Consider the following 21339-nt stretch of genomic DNA (forward strand, 5'->3'; position numbering starts at 1 on the left):
TCTGGATTGCTATATACTTTCCTCTTAGAACTGCCTTCACTACATCCCACAGAAGTGGGGCGTTGTGCTATTCCTTTGATTTGTTTCCATATATTGCTTGATCTCTGTTTTAACTTGGTCATTGATCTATTGTTTATTTAAGAGCATGTTGTTAAGCCTCCATGTGTTTATGAGTCTTTTTCTTTTTGCAATTTATTTCTAGTTTTATACCGTTGTGATCTGAGAAGTTGGTTGGTACAATTTCAATCTTTTTGAATTTACTGAGGCTCTATTTGTGGCCTAGTATGTGGTCTATTTTGGAAAATGTTCCATGTGCACTTGGGAAGAATGTGTATCCTGCTGCTTTTGGGTGGAGTGTTCTGTAGATGTCTGTTAGGTCCATTTGTTCTAATATGTTTTTCAGTGCCTCTGTGTCCTTACTTATTTTGTCTGTTTGATCTGTCCTTTGGAGTGAGTGGTGTGTTGAAGTCTCCTAAAACGAATGCATTGCATTCTATTTCCTCCTTTCATTCTGTTAGTATTTGTTTCACATATGTCAGTGCTCTTGTGTTGGGTGCATAGACATTTATAATGGTTATATCCTCCTGTTGGATTGACCCCTTTATCACTATGTAATGTCCTTCTTTGTCTCTTGTTACTTTGTTTTGAAGTCTATTTTGTGTGATACAAGTACAGCAACACCTGCTTTTTTTCTCCCTGTTGTTTGCCTGAAATATCTTTTTCCATCCCTTCACTTTAAGTCTGTGTATGTCTTTGGGTTGGAGGTGAGTCTCTTATAGGCAGCATATAGATGGGTCTTGTTTTGTTTATCCATTCTGTAACTGTGTGTCTTGATTCACGTGTTCAGACTATTTACATTTAGGGTGATTATCAATAGATATGTACTTATTGCCATTGTAAGCTGTGGATTCGTGGTTACCAAAGGTTCAAGGGCAGCTTCTTTACTATCTAACCATCTAACATATATGACTTACTATGCTATTATAAACACTGTCTGATGATTCTTTTTTTCTTTTCCCTTCTTTTTCTTCCTCCTCCACTCTTTATATATTAGGTGTCTTATTCTGTACTCTTTGTGTATCCCTTGACTGACTTTGTGGACAGCTGATTTAATTTTGCATTTAGTTAGTATTTAATAGGTCTACTCCTTTGTTGTGGTTTTATTTTCTCTGGTGACAGCTATTTAGCCTTGGGCATACTTCCACCTAGAGCAGTCCCCTTAAAATACACTACAGAGATGGTTTGTGGGAGGTAAATTCCCTCAAGTTTTGCTTATCTGGGAATTGTTTAATCCCTCCTTCAAACTGAAATGATTACCATGCCGGGTAGAGTATTCTTGGTTCGAAGCCCTTCTGTTTCATTGCGTTGAATACATCATGCCATTCCCTTTTGCCTGTAAGGTTTCTGCTGAGAAGTCTGATGGGTTTCCCTTTGTAGGTGATCTTTTTTCTCTCTCTAGCTGCTTTTAGTACTCTGTCCTTGTCCTTGACCTTTGCCATTTTAATAATTTTATGTCTTGGTGTTGTCCTCCTTGTGTCCCTTGTGGTGGGAGATCTGTGGACTTCCAAGGCCTGAGAGACTATTTCCTTCCCCAGACCGGGGAATTTTTCAGCAATTATTTCTTCATAGACACTATCCCTTTTTCTCTCTCTTCTTCTTCTGGTAACCCTCTAATGTAAATATTTTTTCTGTTTGGATTGGTCACACAATTCTCTTAATATTTTTTCATTCCTAGAGAATCTTTTTCTCTCTTTGCCTCAGCTTCTGTGTATTCCTGTTCTCAGATTTCTATTCCATTAACATTTTCCTCCACCTCATCTATCTGCTCTTAAATCCTTCCATTGTTTGTCTCATTTGTTATCTCCCTCCTGAATTCATCCCTTAGTTCTTGCATATTTCTCTGCAGGTCCATCAGCATGCTTGATTTTTATTTTGAAATCTCTTTCAGGAAGATTGGTGATTTCAGTCTCACCAAGCCCTCTTTCTGGTGTTTGAGGGATTTTGGATTGAACAAGGTTCTTCTGTCTTTTCATGGTGATGGGAGTGGTCGCTGATGAGTGGTGCATGTATCAGCTGGGAGAACAAAGTCCATTTCTGCTTGCCAGTTGCCTTGCCTGTCTCCAGTCTATGCGAGTTAACTGCACATAGGGAGGGGCCTCTGGGTTAATGCCCTAAACTGTTGTGGGCGGGGTGGCCTTAGGGATGACCTAGGGCACTGGTGGGGGTCGCAGGCTACCATCACATTTGTCTGCCACAAGGAGAAAGCCTCTTCGTGTCTCCCGGTCTCAGTGCCTGTCTCCGCTGTCTGTGCCAGTTAACCACGTGCTGGGAGCAGCCTCTAGGTTAATCCCATGGATATGGCAGCCTTTGGGATGGCCTAGCACACTAGCGGGGGTTGCAGGCCAGCAGCACGCGTTGTGTCATGAGAACAAAGGCCCTTCGTGCCCCCCATTCTCTTTGCCTGTCTCCTCTGTCTGTGCCACTCAACGCCATGCAGGGAGCAGCCTTTTGGTTAATCCCCTGAGCTGCCATGGGCAGGGTGGCCTAGGGCACTGGCGTGGGTTGCAGGTGTGGCACGTGTTCTGCTGCTGGAACAAAGCCCCTTCATGCCTTCCGGTCTCTGCACCCATGTCTGCTGTCTGTGCCAGTGAACCATGCGCCGGGAGCAGCCTCAGGGTCTGGGCCAGTTAGCCGTGCACAGGGAGAAACCTCTGTGTTAAGCTGTGTGGTTGTTGTAGGTGGGGCTGCTCTCTGGGTAATCTGCAGCAATGGCAGGGACAGACGGTTTCTCATAGGTGCCAGTGGGGAAAAGGAATGGTAGGGTGCTTATTGCCCTGAGGGTCTTCGGAGCTCTGTTGCCACCCAGGGTGATAGGGCACTTCAAGTTCCTTAAAGTTCCCAGCCTGAGTGTGACAGGATGATTTTGTCCACCAGCTAAACCCGTGTCCCTTTAAGACTTTAAAAGTGCCTGCTTTTCTTTTGTCCCAGGGCAGCTGGCTGTGGGAACCTGTTTGCAGTCTTAGTCTCAGATTTTGCTTTTCCAGTCCTCTAATACCCAGAGCACCATGCAATATGTGTCTGTGCTCCAGGGCCAGATTACTAGGGCTGGTTAGTTAGCAGTCCTGTGCTTCCACTCCCTCCCTGCTCTGATTCTTTTCCTCCTGCCAGTGAGCTGTCATGGGGGAAGTGTTCAGGGCCCGCTGGGTGGTGGCTTTGTACCTTACCCTTTTCCATGAGATGTTGGGTTCTTGCTGACATAGACTGCCTGGTGTACCGATACCTCTGGTCACTCTTGTAGGAATAGTTGTATTTGCTGTATTTTCAAAATATATATGGTTTGGGGAGGAGATTTCTGCTACCCTACACACGCCGCCATCTTTTCCTCTTGATGTGCATATAATTTTTATTTTGAAACCTCTTTTAGGAAGATTGATGAGTTGTTTACTTGGTCCTCTTTTTGGTGTTTGTGGGAATTTGGTTTGAACCAGGTTCCTGTGATGTTTCATATTTGTATGTGGCACCATTAAGTGCCCAGAAGCTCTACTCTGTAGAGCTGCTCAGGCCCTGGAATGATGTCAGGGGACACAGGGGAGTGACACTGGTGCCTGTCAGGAGGAAAGAGCTGTTTCCTGCTTCCTGGCTACACTGCCTGTCTGTATTTTCAGGGACAGTGGGCCAAGCATGTAAGTAAAGCAGCCTCTAAGGTTTGCTCACGTAGCTGCTGTAGGTTGGGCCTCCCTTTCGCTGGCCTGGCGCAAGGGCAGCGCAGCCAGTTTGTGAGTTGGTGCCAGCTGGGTGGAAGGCCTTTAGCAGCTCTCTCGCTGTTAGGAAGTCTTTCAGACTGCCCACCTTTCTTTTGTCCCAGAGCGGCCGTTTGTGGATCCCTGTTTTCCCCAAGCAGCTGGAGTCTCAGTCTCTCTGGGTATTCTGCCTGTCTTAGCTTTCCAACCACACTAATCTCCAGAGCACCAAGTAATGTAGGTTTCTGCTCCTAGGGCAGATCTCCAGGGCTGGATGTTCAGTAGCCCTAGGCCTTCACCCTCTCCTGCTCCATGTCTCTTCCTCCTGCCAGTGAGCTGGGGTTGGGGATGGGCTTGGGTCCCTCCAGATCATGGCTTTCGTAATTACCCTGTTCCGTGAGGTTTGTTCTTTTCTCCAGGTGTATGCAGTCTGGCACAGCCTTATTTCCTGTTGCTTTTTCAGCATTAGTTGTATTAACTATCTTTTCATATTATATGTTGTTTTGGGAGGAAGTTTCTGTCTCACGTCTCACACTACCATCTTTAATCTCCCTCTCTCTTGATTTTTAGACAGTGATAACAGGTGTAAGGTGGTATCTCATTGTGGTTTCAATGTGGATTTTCCTGATGATCTGTGATGTGGATCATCTTTTTATGTGCTTGTTAGCCATCTGAATTTCTTCTTTGGACAAGTGTCTGTTCAGATCCTCAGTCCATTTTTTAATTGGGTTATTTGTTCTTTGGGGTGTTGAGGCATATGAGTTCTTTTTAATAATGGATATTAACCCCTTATTGGATATGTTGTTTTTGAATATATCTCCCAATCTGTAGGGTGTCTTTTTGTTCTGCTGATAGTGTCCTTTGGTGTACAGAAGCTTTTTAGTTTGATGTAGTCCCACTTGTACATTCTTGATTTTGTTTCCCCTGCTTGAGGAGATGTGTTCAGGAGAAACTTGCTCATGTTTATATTCAAGAGGTTTTGGCCACATTTCCTAAGAGTTTCATGGTTTCATGACTTATATTCAGGTCTTTGATCCATTTCAAGTTTGCTTTTGTGTGTGTGTCTTATTCAGTTTCATTCTCTTACATGTAGCTAACCAATTTTCCCAACACCAGTTTTGAAGACTGTCTTTTCCACACTGTATATTCATGGGTCCTTTATCATATATTAATTGACAATATATATGTGGGTTTGTATCTGGGCTCTCTATTCTCTTCCACTGATCTATGGGTCTGTTCTTGTGCCAGTATATCAAACTGTTTTGATTTCCTAGGCTTTGTCATAGAACTTGAAGTGAGGGAACGTAATCCCCCAGCGTTATTCTTCCTTCTCAGGATTGTTTTGGCTATTCGGGATCTTCTGTGCTTGCATATGAATTTTAAAACTATTTGTTCTAGTTCTTTGAAGAATGCTGTTAGTATTTTGAAAGGGATAGCATTGAACCTGTTTTCGCTTTAGGCAGGATGGCCATTTGACAATATTAATTTTTCCTATCGATGAGCATGGGATAGATTTCCATTTATTGGTGCCTTCCTTAATTTCTGTGGGTGTCTTGTAGTTTTCAGAGTAAAGGTCTTTCATCTCCTTCCTTAGATTCATTCCTAGGTATTTTATTCTTTTTGATGCAATTGTAAATGGAATTATGATTTCTTTCTGCTAATTCATTATTAGTAGATAGGAACACAACAGATTTCTGTGTATTAATTCTGAATCCTGCAAATTTGAATTCATTTATTAGTTCTTAGAGTTTTTTCATGGACTCTTTAGGGTTTTTTATGTACAACATGATGTCATCTGCAAACAGTGACAGTTTAGATTCTTCCTTACCAATCTGGATGCCTTTTATCTCTGTGTTGTGATTGCTGTGGCTAGGACCTCCAGGACTGTGCTGAATAAAAGTGGGGAGAGTGGGCATCCTTGTCTTGTTCCTGATTTTAAAGGAAAGCTTTTAGCTTTTTGCAGTTAAATATGATGTTGGCTCTTGGTTATTTGAGGTATGTAACCTCTATATCCATTTTGTTAAGAGTTTTTATCATGAAGGGATGTTGAATTTTGTCAAATGCTTTTTTAGCATCTTTTGAGATTATCATGTGATTTTTGTCTTTTTTGCTGATGTGATGTATGACATTGATGGATTTATGAATATTGTAACATCCTTGCATCCATGGGAAAAAACCTCACTTGGTCATGATGACTTTATTGATGTCTTTTTGAATTGTTTGCTATTATTTTGTTGAGAATCTTTTCATGTACGTTCATCAGGAATAACTGTGTATAATTTTATTTTTCTGTGGTGTCTTTGTCTGATTTTGCTATTATAGTGATGGTGGCCTCATAGAATGAGTTTGGAAACATTCCCTCCTTTTGGAATACTTAAGAAAGGTCTGTAGTATCTCGTCTTTAAATGTTTGCTAAATTCATCAGTGAAGCCATTTGGGCCATGCGTTTTGTTTTTCAGGTGGTTTTTTAAATTACCAATTCAATTTCATTGCTGGCAATTGGTTTGTTCAGATTTTCTGTTTCTTCCTGGGTCAGTCTTGGAAGGTTGTGTTTATCTACAAAGTTGTCTATTTCTTCTAGGTCATCCAATTTGTTGGCACATAACTTTTCATAGTATTCTCTAATTCTTTGTATTTTTGTGGTGTCCATGGTGATTATTCCTTTTTCGTTTATAATTGTTTACATGTTTACACTCTTTTCTTTCATGTCTGGCTAGGAGTTTATTTTCTTGAAGAACCACCTCCTGGTTTCACTGATTCTATTGTTTTATTCTCCTCAATTTTATTTCTGCTCTAATCTTTATTATGTCCTATACTTACTTTGGGCTTCATTTGTTGTTCTTTTTCTAGTTTAATTGTGAGTTTATAGACAGTTCATTTGGGATTGTTCTTGTTTCTTGAGGTAAGTCTCTATTGTGTGCTTTCCTCTTAAAACTGCCTTCATGGCATCCCACAGGTTTTGGTCTTTTGTATTGTTGTTTTCATTTGTCTCCATACATTGCTTGATCTGTTTTAATTTGGATATGGGTCTATTGATTATTTAGAAGCATGGTGGTTAGCCTTCATGTATTTGTAGGCTTTTTTTGTGTGTCATTTATTTCTAGTTTCATACCTTTGTGGTCTGAGAAGCTGGTTGGCAGTTTCAATCTTTTTTAATTTATTGAGGCTCTTTTTTGTGGCCTAGTATGTAATCTATTCTGGAAAATGTTCCATATGCACCTGTGAAGAATGTGTATCCTGCTGCATTAGGGTGGAGTATCTTTTAGGTCCACCTGTTCTAATGTATTGTTCAGTGCCTCTGTTTCCTCACTTATTTTCTGTCTGGTTGGTCTATTGGTGCGAGTGGAGTGTTAAGTCTCCTAAAATGTGGTGCAGTCTATTTACCCCATTATCATTATGTAACACCCTCCTTTGTATCGTTACTTTTTTTGTTTTGAAATCTATTTTGTCCGATACAAGTACTGCTACTCCTGCTTTTCTCTCCCTATTATTTGCATCAACTGTCTTTTTCCATCCCTTCACTTTTAGTGTGTGTATGTCCTTTGGTCTGAGATGAGTCTCTTGTAGGCAGCATAGAGATCAGTCTTGTTTTTGTATCCATTCTGCCACTCTATGTCTTTTGATTGGTGCATTCAGTCCATTTACATTTAAGGTGATTACTGATAGATATGTACTTATTGCCATTGTAGGTTTTTGATCTGTGGTTACCAAATGTTCAAGGATAGCTTCATTACTAACAGTCTATCTTAAATTGCTGAGTACTCTATTTCCAACACAATAGAGGTACTCCCCCCCACCTTTCTTCTTCTCCTTCCTCCATACTTTATGTATTAGTTGTCATATTCTGCACTTTTTGTGTATCCCTTGAATGATTTTGTGAGTAGACTTAATTTCATACTTGCCTGGTAATTAATTGTTCTACTACCTTTACTGTGGGTTTATTTTCATTGGTGACAGCTATTAAGCCTTAGGAACATTTCCATCTAGAGTAGTCCATTTAACAGATCGTGTAGGGCTGGCTTAGTAGTGGTGAATTCCTTCAACTTTTATCTGAAAATTGTTTAACCCCTGCTTCAAACTGAAATGATATTCTTGCTGGGTGGAGTATTCTTGGTTGTAGGTCCTCCTTTTTCATTGCATTAAAAAGATCATGCCATTCCCTTCTGGCCTGTAGTTTGCCGATAAGTCTGACGGGGTCTCCTTTTTAAGTAATCTTTTTTCTCTGGCTGCTTTCAGCACTCTTTACTTTCCCTTTGTCTCTCTCTTCTCCTTCTAGTACCCCTATTATGTAAATATTGTCCCATTTGGATTGGTCACACAGCTCTTATTCTTTCATTCCCAGAGATCCTTTTTTCTGTTTTTTTGGCTTCATTGTTTTCTTGCTCCCCACTCTCCAGGTCATTTGCAACTTCTTTAACCTGTGAAAGCCTATTAAATGCCTCCATTGTGTTTTTCATTTTAGTTACTGTGTTCTTCGGCTCTGAGTGACTCTTTAGCAGGTGTATCTTTTTGTTGAGGTCCTCCCTGAAATCTTGAATATTTTTTTACAGATACATAAGCATGTTTATGACTTTTACTTTGAAGTTTCTATTAAGAAGACTAGTGATTTGAGTTTCATTTTGGTTGTCTTGTAGTTTTGTTTGCATATTCTATTTACATTAGAATCCATTGGTCTACCTTGTATTTTGGATTAATCCTTTTGCACTTGCCTTATAACACGCAAGCATCAGTCACTTGGAAAAGACTATTTCATTGAGTTATACACACCTTCCAAAATGTTGAATCATTCCATTATATATAATATTAAAAATCACGTATTTGTTAATACCATAACTCATGTCGTAAGAAATTCTGTAGGTACTGGGATGCTGTCAGACTGATGTTGGCCAACACAAATTCTCCAAATTTCTAATTTCCACCTGGCAACAAATCATTTTATCATTTCCAACAAATACTACTAGTTCTTTTCCTGAAGTGACAGGATCATCTTGATTATTTCTGAGAAAATGTCTGTAAATAACCAAGTCTAAATAACTGTGGCCTCTTTTTTAGTTTATCTTTCAGGTAAAAATGGAGTAACATGAAATAAGTAGCTAGTCCAGCTTTCAAATGTGTTTTCCCTCATTTTTCTTCAGTATGCAGCAGAGCTTACACATAATTCCCATACAGATCTATTAAAAAGCATGTATTCACAGGTCAAGATTTAATAAAATTAGTAATTATCATTTTTATGGCTCCACCAAGGACACTCAAAGTTTGAAATCAGCAATTTTTTTTTTTTTTTTACTGTTGAGTGGACTGCAGTAAAGAATACGACTACTAAAAGTTTTGTGTCATGCCCTTGGATTTGTGTTTTACCCAGTATTGCACTTGTACCATTAATGCAAATATTAACACAATGAAAAAGGCAAATAATGTCTGAAGTATTATGAAAATAGTTTTGGAGTAACACAAGGATCCCTGGGATTCTCCACAGGGGTCCACAGAGTATATTTTGATAAGTGCTGTCTCAGAGAACTTTAGGGAGTACTTACTACTTACTAGCTAAGTGATCATGGGCAATTCACTAAACTTTCTTTTTTTTTTTTGTAGATAATTATTTTTTATTGAAGCGTAGTTGACACACAGTATTACATTACATTAGTTTCAGGTGTACAACATAGTGATTCAACATTTATATACATGACAATTCTAGGTACCAGCTATCACCATACCAAGCTGTTACAATATCTTGACTATATTCATTACATCCCGGTTACTTATTATTTTACTACTGGAAGTGTGTACATTTTTTTTTTTTTGTGAGGGCATCTCTCATATTTATTGATCAAATGGTTGTTAACAACAATAAAATTCTGTATAGGGGAGTCAATGCTCAAAGCACAATCATTAATCCACCCCAAGCCTAATTTTCGTCAGCCTCCAATCTTCTGAGGCATAACAAACAAGTTCTTACATGGAGAACAGTACAAGGGCAGCCATCACAGAAACCTTCGGTTTTGCTCATGCATTATGAACTATAAACAGTCAGTTCAAATATGAATACTCATTTGATTTTTATACTTGATTTATATGTGGATACCACATTTCTCTATTATTATTATTTTTAATAAAATGCTGAAGTGGTAGGTAGATACAAGATAAAGGTAGAAAACATAGTTTAGTGTTGTAAGAGAGCAAATGTAGATGATCAGGTGTGTGCCTGTAGACTATGTGTTAATCCAAGCTAGACAAGGGCAATAAAACATCCACGTATGCAGAAGATTTCTCTCAGAACAGGGGGGGTGAGGTTCTAAGCCTCACCTCTGTTGATCCCCAATTTCTCACCTGATGACCCCCCTGCGACTGTGCCTGTCTTAGGTTGTTCCTCCTTTGAGGAATCTTACCCGTCTCTGGCTAACCAGTCATCTTCCGGGGCCATACAGGGAAATGTAAAGTTGGTAAGTGAGAGAGAAGCCTTATTGTTTGAAATGGTTAGCTTTTTATTTCTTTGCATATTTATGCCCTGTAGCTTCTATGCCCAGCATTTGTCTTGAGGTATCTTTACCACTTGGAAGAATTATGATACTCGGTAAATTTGATATGAGGCATGAATTCTATTTAAGGGTTGGAATTAGGAAGGAAGAAGAAAAGCTTTAGAAGTAGCAGGCGGGAGAAAATATGGGAAGATTGATTATTTCTTTGACATATCTTCTTGTAGAGTAACTTCAGCATGGATAGGTTTTAAGCTACTACTTAAATTGCGCACACACATTAACATAATAGGAGTATAGTTACATAACCAAAGCATACCTGTAATTACCAGCCATCTCCAGTGAAACCAAGAAAACCAGTTAGGCACCTTAGGCATTTGTGAAAACTTATCTATGATATGGTGGATATTGTCCAACTGAACTTGAACAGTCTGAGAGAAATCAGACAAATTAAAACAACCCATCCCTGGGGAATGTTCACATCCCTTATGTTCTTTTAACAGTAAATAGTCTGTAGTTGTAAGATTTTGGAGCGCTACAATTTGCACTTCTCCTAATTCTTGATTGAGTTCCAACAGTATAGATCCAGTCAAATTTGTTGTTTTACTGTATGCACAGGCCAGCTTAGATATCTCCTTCCTCATTCCCATGGCAAGTCCAGGAACTGGTGGGATGAGCGCATCTACACCTGTAGCAGTGCGTGGATCTTTGTTGGGGTTTTGATGATCATCTTCTGGCATGAGTCTTCCAGAGAGTGCTGATGTTGGAAGTTCTTTTTCATATCGTATCTTAGTTCATTTTCGGGGTGGCCAAATTAGGCTTTGATCCTCTGTATAAACATAAACAGACCCTTTGCCTACACTTTTATATGCCCTTTACACTCTTGTGTAGAACTCATTGGAGGTTACCACACAGGAAGGGCCCTTTTTTTTTTCTTTTTGGTATCACTAATCTACACTTACATGACGAATATTATGTTTACTAGGCTCTCCCCTATACCAGGTCCCCCCTATAAACCCCTTTACAGTCACTGTCCATCAGCATAGCAAAATGTTGTAGAATCACTACTTGCCTTCTCTGTGTTGTACAGCCCTCCCTTTTCTCCTACCCCTCCATGCATGCTGATCTTAATACCCCCCTACTTCTCCCCCGCCTTATCCCTCCTTACCGACCCATTCTCCCCAGTCCCTTTCCCTTTGGTACCTGTTAGTCCATTCTTGAGTTCTGTGATTCTCTTGCTGTTTTGTTCCTTCAGTTTTTCCTTTGTTCTTATATTCCACAGATAAGCAAAATCATTTGGTATTTCTCTTTCTCCGCTTGGCTTGTTTCACTGAGCATAATACCCTCCAGCTCCATCCATGTTGCTGCAAATGGTAGGATTTGCCCTTTTCTTATGGCTGAGTAGTATTCCATTGTGTATATGTACCACATCTTCTTTATCCATTCATCTATCGATGGACATTTAGGTTGCTTCCAATTCTTGGCTATTGTAAATAGTGCTGCGATAAACATAGGGGTGCACTGATCTTTCTCATACTTGATTGCTGCATTCTTAGGGTAAATTCCTAGGAGTGCAATTCCTGGGTCAAATGGTAGGTCTGTTTTGAGCATTTTGATGTACCTCCATACTGCTTTCCACAATGGTTGAACTAACTTACATTTCCACCAGCAGTATCGGAGGGTTCCCCTTTCTCCACAGCCTTGCCAACATTTGTTGTTGTTTGTCTTTTGGATGGCAGCCATCCTTACTGGTGTGAGGTGATACCTCATTGTAGTTTTAATTTGCATTTCTCTGATAATTAGCGATGTGGAGCATCTTTTCATGTGTCTGTAGGTCATCTGTATTTCTTTTTTGGAGAACTGTCTGTTCAGTTCCTCTGCCCATTTTTTAATTGGGTTATTTGTTTTTTGTTTGTTGAGGTGTTTGAGCTCTTTATATATTCTGGACATCAAGCCTTTATCGGATGTGTCATTTTCAAATATATTCTCCCATACCGTAGGGTTCCTTTTTGTTCTACTGATGGTGTCTTTTGCTGTACAGAAGCTTTTCAGCTTAATATAGTCCCACTTACTCATTTTTGCTGTTGTTTTCCTTGCCCGGGGAGATATGTTCAAGAAGAGGTCACTCATGTTTATGTCTAAGAGGTTTTTGCCTATGTTTTCTTCCAAGAGTTTAATGGTTTCATGACTTACATTCAGGTCTTTGATCCATTTTGAGTTTACTTTTGTATATGGGGTTAGACAATGGTCCAGTTTCATTCTCCTACATGTAGCTGTCCAGTTTTGCCAGCACCATCTGTTGAAGAGACTCTCATTTCACCACTGTATGTCCATGGCTCCTTTATCAAATATTAATTGACCATATATGTCTGGGTTAATGTCTGGATTCTCTAGTCTGTTCCATTGGTCTGTGGCTCTGCTCTTGTGCCAGCACCAAATTGTCTTGATTACTATGGCTTTATAGTAGAGCTTGAAGTTGGGGAGTGAGATCCCCCCTACTTTATTCTTCTTTCTCAGGATTGCTTTGCCTATTCGGGGTCTTTGGTGTTTCCATATGAATTTTTGAATTATTTGTTCCAGTTCATTGAAGAATGTTGCTGGTAGTTTCATAGGGATTGCATCAAATCTGTATATTGCTTTGGGCAGGATGGCCATTTTGACGATATTAATTCTTCCTAGCCACGAGCATGGGATGAGTTTCCATCTGTTAGTGTCCCCTTTAATTTCTCTTAAGAGTGACTTGTAGTTTTCAGAGTATAAGTCTTTCACTTCCTTGGTTAGGTTTATTCCTAGGTATTTTATTTTTTTTGATGCAATTGTGAATGGAGTTGTTTTCCTGATTTCTCTTTCTGTTGGTTCATTGTTAGTGTATAGTAAAGCCACAGATTTCTATGTGTTGATTTTGTATCCTGCAACTTTGCTATATTCCGATATCAGTTCTAGTAGTTTTGGGGTGGAGTCTTTAGGGTTTTTAATGTACAGTATCATGTCATCTGCAAATAGTGACAGTTTAACTTCTTCTTTACCAATCTGGATTCCTTGTATTTCTTTGTTTTGTCTGATTGCCATGGCTAGGACCTCCAGTACTATGTTAAATAACAGTGGAGAGACTGGGCATCCCTGTCTAGTTCCTGATCTCAAAGGAAATGCTTTCAGCTTCTCGCTGTTCAGTATAATGTTGGCTGTTGGTTTATCATAGATGGCCTTTATTATGTTGAGGTACTTGCCCTCTATTCCCATTTTGCTGAGAGTTTTTACAATTCACTAAGCTTTTTAATGAGCTGTATAAAAAGAATGATAATAACTGCCCCCCCAAGAGTTGCCCATCAAGATAAAGAAATGTGAAAATATTTTGAACACTGTGTAGCATAAGAGCTTTTTTAATACTTACAATGAATGTTTACTTAGAATGTACTTATAAATGTACACGTAACAGCTTTTTTAATACTTCTAATGAATGACATCAGAATTTTAGCTGGATACAGACTTCATCCTTAACAACCTGATGGTGACCAAACTTTATACATTTTTGCTTCCACTGCTTCTCTTACACTTCTATCTTAATCCAGACTCTTACAATCATAGATGCAAGACTTATAAATCATAAATATTGCTGTCAGCTGAACATACCTGTTTTTATCATAACTCCATCTCACCCTGACCTAACTTGTCTTTTTCCCTTGAATCTTATTTTACTATGTTTTTTTGTTTCAGCTGAATAATGTCTGATTGCATTGATCTATTTCTCTCCCCTGTCAGAACTGCCTCTCTGTTTCTACTTACTGAAAAACCATCCCTATCTTTAAAAGTCCAGTCAAGTCAATCTTTGATGGCTACTCAGACAGTATAATCTTACTTCCCTGAATATTCACCACTCAGTACCTTAATGTTACCTAATTATTTTCTCTTGTGCTAACCTTTTTAAAATTAGACTGCAATTTCTCTGAGGGTAAGTACATCTTACATTTTCTTTATTTCCCTTCAGCATCTAGCAGCACAGTGCATTTGGCCTGGCTGATGGCTTATGTGTACTCTACTAGAGACTATCATCAATAAAGCACTGACTTTCATATCCAAATAAAGACCTAGAAAACCATGGTAGTTTATAAACCCAAGATCTATAACTGTTGTCATATACAGTTTTTAGACAGTTTTTCCTATAAGACTTACGCAAGTGACAGGGCAAGGTATTCAGTATCACAGCTTAGAGTGCACTTATTCTATGGGCAAATTGTACTTCTCAAAGTGCCCAAGATGTGGTTTTAAGAAGAAAGCAAATACACAGTAATGTGTATTAAGGTGCATAAGTAGACTTAAGATATGCTTATTTACAAAGAAAGATAAGAAGTCTTAAAAAACCCATATATTTAAAAAACACACAGTGCAATAAGCATAAAAAATAAACTGAAATGAGTCATTTGTACTGAGCCAAATTAAAAAGCAAGTTAAATTCAAGATGCAGGATGGCAAAAACAAATACTAGCTATGAATTGCAGCATTTATTACTAAGAAAAAAGTCTTAACAAATAGGCAACAAACCAAAGGCAGAGGCTTTGTTCTGAAAAAACAAACAAACAAACAAAAAAAATGGCAGCAACTGAAAGGAGGAACTGTCAAGTGAGGCAAAAGTACATGGGCTTTGGCATCAGAATGAATTGGATTCAAATTCTAATCCACAAACTATAAAATTTGTGAAATCACAAAACCGTTTTACTCAGAAACATTTCAGGGCCCTTATCTATAAAATGGGGCTATTATTAACTGCCTGGCTGAATTTTTGGAAGGATCTGAAATAATACAGGACAGTAAACAGCACAGACTTTGAAGTCAGATGGGTGTGAGTTAGAACTGACTGTCCTTTACTAGCTTAGGTAACTTATGCTTCAGGTTTCTTATTTGTAAGATAGGTATAATACCACCTCCTCAGCATTCTTGTGAGGATATAGCAACATGTATAAATATTCTATGAAAACTTAAAATGCAACCAGTGAGTGCTCATTAAGTGTCCCTACTATATATATATATATATATATATATATTCATACATATACACATACTTCACCTTGCATGGCACCTGCCTGCCATATTATAGATATTTAGCAAATGTAAACTATTATATTTCCTATTATAAGAAACTTCAAAAAGACTATAAACTGTAAATTGTGGTTTAACACCTGATACACCCAATATATACATGATTAATTAATCAGAGATGAATGGTAGTTCATCAATATTCCAACTACAAATTTTTCAGGATAACTCAAGGAGTAGAAGCATAAGTATAAAATGCTCACTAGAAAGCCCAGAAATCAGACAACACTAGATGGAAGAAGTACAAATCTATATTAGACATATAAACTATTTACAGTATAAATGTATAATCCCTAAATTGTATACTTACTTGTTAATAAAAATCATTTATCTTTTTTCTGCCAAAGGCAAAGTCACACATAAATTTAACTCTTTCCCACAACTGTCCTTCATTTTAAGCCATTCTACCTGCAGATGTTTTGGCCCTAGGCCAATTTCACTGGGTTACAGTGGGAGAGAATTACACCAATTCTTTAAAAACAGTTTGAAATTGCAGGCATTAAGAAACTGTAGCAACCATTTCACATCACTACTCTATGGGGCTGGAGGTGCTGCACCCTGGTTCCTGGAAACCACTTACCTACTTATAGTTGTTTTTGTCTTTTTATCCTGTAAAGGAGTTATCCGTGCACAGGGTTAAAAAAAAAAGGGGTGTGGGGAAATAGCAGGTAGAACACTTAATATAATAAAACAAAGGAAAAGTCCTTTCTAACAACAGCAGAGGTACTACAGTTAAGTTTCTTGTACATTTTGCCTTCTTACAAACAAATTCAGTCAAATAAAAATGGGTCCAGTTCTACAGAACACTGGCAACTGGAAAATGAATGAAATCCCAGGAATGTACCATTTATGGGATATGAAAACTTAAAAGATTAATGATAATCTTTGTATGGAACATTTTTCATTAAAGTCAACTTGTGTCTAATAAGTAGATGATTATGTCTCCTTCACAAGAAAAATCTATTTCTTAATACTTACTATCATAGTACGATTTTGGTAAGCTTTTTATGCCAAAATGCACTGTTAACAAAGTTAACACAATTCTCTTTTCAAATAAGAGGTGTGTCACATATCCGGAAACCTTACTCATATAAAAGATGTTCAAGTCATGAGTAAATTGTTTTGGCATGATGAATATTTAATAATGCCACAATGTTTAAACCCCTCTGCCCGCAACCAAACTAAAAAATTTACTTAAACTGTCACCATCCATCTATCCGCTACGATAAATTCAGATTTCCTTAAATGGGGGCTATATATATATATACACATACACACAATTCGGTGAAACTTTTAGAAAAGCATCATTTTTATATGCCACTTTCTTTATTAAGAGCTTTGCACAGAATTTTGTATGCTCCCAAATTTACCTTTTCATTTTTCTTGTCTGTCTCTAATGGCTGCTTTGTTGTTACACTTCGAGAATTTCGGACAACTTCTTCCTCAGCCACTTCAATAGTCCGCCCGTTTGGCTGCACAGGCAACAAAAAAGAATCTTGTTATCAAAGTGTTTCACAGATCAAAGTTTGTACTCAAGAAACAGAATATACTACAGTCACCTTCTACTTTCTGACCCAAATTAAAAAGGTTTTTATATAGTCAAGTTACCTAAGACTTGATGGACTACTGTTCCTAATAACTGTTTTGAAATAAATAATGAACTTATAAACTAACTTTCATTTCACAAATGTATTTTCTGATCTCACCCAGGTATCAGTCTCTCCAACAAAAAATAATGGAATGGAAGCAAGGAAAGGAAAACTCAACTGTATCTACACTTTGACCTATTACTTGTGTAATCTCAAAATATTTCATTATCTTTGAGTCTTATTTCTACATCTATAAATGATAGGTCTGATCTATTCAAATGCCAGCAAACTTTTTTGGCAAAGGGGCAGACAGAACATATTTTAGGCTTTGTGGACCAACAGTCTCTGCTGCAATTACAGAACTCTATTATAGCACAAAAGCAGCCACAGATGACACAAAAATGAAAGTGAGATTGAATTTTAATAAACCTTTATTTATAAATACAGAAAGAGGGCCAGATTTGGTCCATGGACCACAGTTTGTTGGCCTCTATATTAGAAAATCTTTAATATCCCTTGTAACTCCATAATATAATCTAATGGCTCTACTCTTCTGGTATTAAGCAGCTTTACCAACCCACTACTGCATGTTGAAAAAGCTACTTCAGCTTTCCTAACACTCCTAAAATAAAATGATAGCACTTAGAGGTATTTATGGGTAGAATTAATCTGTGAATTCCAAATCTGGCTTTTAATCAGAAGCACTGGTTTTGTTTTGTTTTTTTAAAATATAAACATTTCTGAGTCCCATCACCAGAAATGCATTCAGATTCAGGAGTCTGAAGAATGGAGCCTAGGACTCTGTATTCTAACCTCTTCTTTCTAGGATCTACAATTTCTTTCACTTGCCCATTCTCATATCAACACAAGGTCATAAATCAATATATTAGTTTCAATTGCTTTATTTCCAGTTCTTACAGAATAGACTTTCACCAGATTACTCATTATAGAAGAGCTATAATCAAGAAAACAGTATGAATGTTCAAAGTTTCTATAATATAACTTCACCTGCATCTGTTCAGAATTATCAGGGACATGAAATTGTAAAAAGAATTAATTTTCTAAAACCTACTTGTAGGCTTTCCTAAGATTTCATGGCAGAAAAAAACAAAAGCTGTCTTTTAGCTGGTTAAATTCCTAACTAATCCAATTTGATCTGCTGTATCTTAACCAACTGGTTAAAGTCAGACAGCTAATTGCCAAAACCAGGTCTCCCCAGCTTTAATCTTGTTTCCTTTATTCTGTGTTGTTTTGCCACTTGAAGGCTGTCTCTTCTGATCTCTCTCCATGTCTATGTAGTGTGTGTGTATGGGGAGGGGAGGAGGGATGGAAGAGAGGGGAAGAGAGGTGGGGTGGGTGGGCGGGGCGGCAGTAAAGTAACCCTAGAAAGGAACTTTAAACCTGATTTCCAAAAAAGCCACCATTCACTTGTCAATTGTTTTTTTAATTATTATTTTATTATTTGTTTGTTTGTTTATTTACCTACCTACCTACCTACCTACTTACGTACTTACTTACTTATTATTTTGATATCGTTAATATACATTTACTTGAACATTATGGTTACTAGACTTCCCCTATTATCAAGTTGCCCCCACACACCCCATTACAGTCACTGTCCATCAGCGTAGTAATCATTACTTGTCTTCTCTGAATATACTGCCTTTCCCGTGTCCCCCCATGCCCCTGCTACATTATGTGCACTAATCGTAATGTCCCTTTTCCCCTCTTACCCCTCCCTTCCCACCCATCCTCCATAGTCCCTTTCCCTTTGGTAACTGTTAGTCCATTCTTGGGTTCTGTGAGTCTGTTGCTGTTTTGTTCCTTCAGTTTTGATTTGTTCTTATGCTCCACAGATGAGTGAAACCATTTGATACTTGTTTTTATCCGCCTGCCTTATTTCACTGATCATAATACCCTCTAGCTCCATCCACGTTGTTGCAAATTGTAGGATTTGTTTTCTTCTTATGGCTGAATAATATTCCATTGTGTATATGTACCACCTCATCTTTATCCATTCATCTACTGCTGGACACAGGTTGCTTCCATTTCTTGGCTATTGTAAATAGTGCTGCGATAAACATATGGGTGCATGTGTCTTTTTCAAACTGGCCTGCTGCATTCTTAGGGTAAATTCCTAGGAGTGGAATTCCTGGGTCAAATGGTATTTCTATTCTGAGTTTTTTGAGGGACCTCCATACTGCTTTCCACAATGGTTGAACTATTTTACATTCCCACCAGCAGTGTAGGAGGGTTCATCTTTCTCTACATCCTCGCCAGCATTTGTTGTTGTTTGTCTTTTGGATATTGGCCATCCTAGTAAGTGTGAGGTGGTATCTTATTGTGGTTTTAATTTGTATTTCTCTGATGATTAGCGATATGGAGCATCTTTTCATGTGCCTGTTGACCATCTGAATTTCTTCTTTGGAGAAGTGTCTGTTCAGCTCCTCTACCCATTTTTTAATTGGCTTATTTGCTTTATGTTTGTTGAGGAGCGAAAGCTCTTTATATAATTTGGATGTCAACCCCTTCTCGGATTATGTCATTTATGAATATATTCTCCCATACTGTAGGATGTCTTTTTGTTCTACTGATGGTGTCCTTTGCTGTACAGAAACTTAGTTTGATATAGTCCCACTTGTTCATTTTTCCTTTTGTTTACCTTTCCCGGGAAGATATGTTCATGAAGAACTTGCTCATGTTTCTGTCCAAGAGCTTTTTGCCTATATTTTTTTCTAAGAGTTTTATGGTTTCATGACTTACATTCAGGTCTTTGATCCATTTTGAGTTTACTTTTGTGTATGGGGTTAGACAATAATCCAGTTTCATTCTCTTACATGTAGCTCTCCAGTTTTGCCAACACCAGCTGTTGAACAGGCTGTCATTTCCCCATTGTATATCCATGGCTCCTTTATCACACATTAATTGACCATATACGCTTGGTTTTTTATCTGGGCTCTCTATTCTGTTCCACTGGTCTATGGGTCTGTTCTTGTGCCACCACCAAATTGTCTTGATTACTGTGGTTTTGCAGTAGAGTTTGAAGTCAGGGAGCCTAATTCCCCCTGCTTTATTCTTCCTTCTCAGGATTGCTTCAGCTATTTGGCTCCTTTATTGTTCCATATGAATTTTAGAACTATTTGTTCTAGTTCACTGAAGAATGCTGTAGGTATTTTGATAGGGATTGCATTGAATCTGTAGATTGCTTTAGGCAGGATGGCCATTTTGACAATGTTAGTTCTTCCTAGCCAAGAGCATGGGATGAATTTCCATTTATTAGTGTCCTCTTTAATTTCTCTTAAGAGTGTCTTGTAGTTTTCATGGTATAGGTATTGCACATCCTTCATTAGGTTTATTCCTAGGTATTTTATTCTTTTGGATGCAATTGTGAATGGAATTATTTTCCTGATTTCTCTTTCTGCTGGTTCATCATTAGTGTATAGGAATGCAACAGATTTCTGTGTATTAATTTTGTGTCCTGCAACTTTGCTGAATTCAGGTATTTGATCTAGTAGTTTTGGAGTGGGTTCATTACAGTTTTTTATGTACAATATCATGTCATCTGCAAACTGGGACAGTTTGACTTCTTCCTTGCCTATCTGAATGCCTTTTATTTCTTTGTGTTGTCTGATTGCTGTGGCTAGGATCTCCAGAACTATGTTGAATAAAAGTGGGGAGAGTGGGCATCCTAGTCATGTTCCTGATCTTAGAGGAAAAGCTTTCAGCTTCTTGCTATTAGGTATAATGTTGGCTGTGGGTTTGTCATATATGGCCTTTAGTATGTTGAGGTTCTTGGCCTCTATACCCATTTACCTATTTTGTTTACAGTATTTATCATGAACGGATGTTGAATTTTGTCAAACGCTTTTTCAGCATCTATGGAGATGATCATATGATTTTTGCCCCTCTTTTTGTTGATGTGGTGGATGATGTTGATGGATTTTCAAATGTTGTCCCATTTTTGCATCGCTGGGATGAATCCCACTTGATCATGATTGATGATCTTTTTGATGTATTTTTGAATTCAGTTTGCTAATATTTTGTTGAGTATTTTTGCATCTATGTTCATCAGGGATATTGGTCAGTAATATTCTTTTTTTGTGGTGTCTTTGCATGGTTTTGGTATTAGAGTGATGTTGGCCTCATAGAATGAGTTTGGGAGTATTCCCTCCTCTTCTACTTTTTGGAAAACTTTAAGGAGGATGGGTATTAGGTCTTCACTAAATGTTTGATAAAATTCAGCAGTGAAACCATCTGGTACAGGGGTTTTGTTCTTCAGTAGTTTTTTGATTACCAATTCAATTTCTTTGCTGCTAATTGGTCTATACAGATTTTCTGTTTCTTCCTGGATCAACCTTGGAAGGTTGTATTTTTCTAGGAAGTTGTCCATTTCTTCTAGGTTTTTCAGTTTGTTACCATATAATTTTTCATAGCATTCTCTAATTC

The 21339-nt window shown here is 38.1% G+C and overlaps 1 protein-coding gene across 3 annotated transcripts in view; it reads right to left on the minus strand.

The window, feature by feature from the left end:
• Nucleotides 1-21339, minus strand: part of MTDH (metadherin) — a 76870-nt gene that overhangs the window by 42211 nt on the left and 13320 nt on the right. For all 3 annotated transcript variants that reach the window (XM_036875642.2, XM_036875626.2, XM_036875634.2), the window contains exon 2: nucleotides 16675-16776. In XM_036875642.2, coding sequence (XP_036731537.1) covers nucleotides 16675-16776 — 102 coding nt within the window. The remainder of the gene's footprint in view (nucleotides 1-16674; nucleotides 16777-21339) is intronic.

This window comes from Manis pentadactyla, chromosome 3 (genome assembly GCF_030020395.1).
Source record: "Manis pentadactyla isolate mManPen7 chromosome 3, mManPen7.hap1, whole genome shotgun sequence".
Classification (NCBI taxonomy): Eukaryota; Metazoa; Chordata; class Mammalia; order Pholidota; family Manidae; genus Manis; species Manis pentadactyla.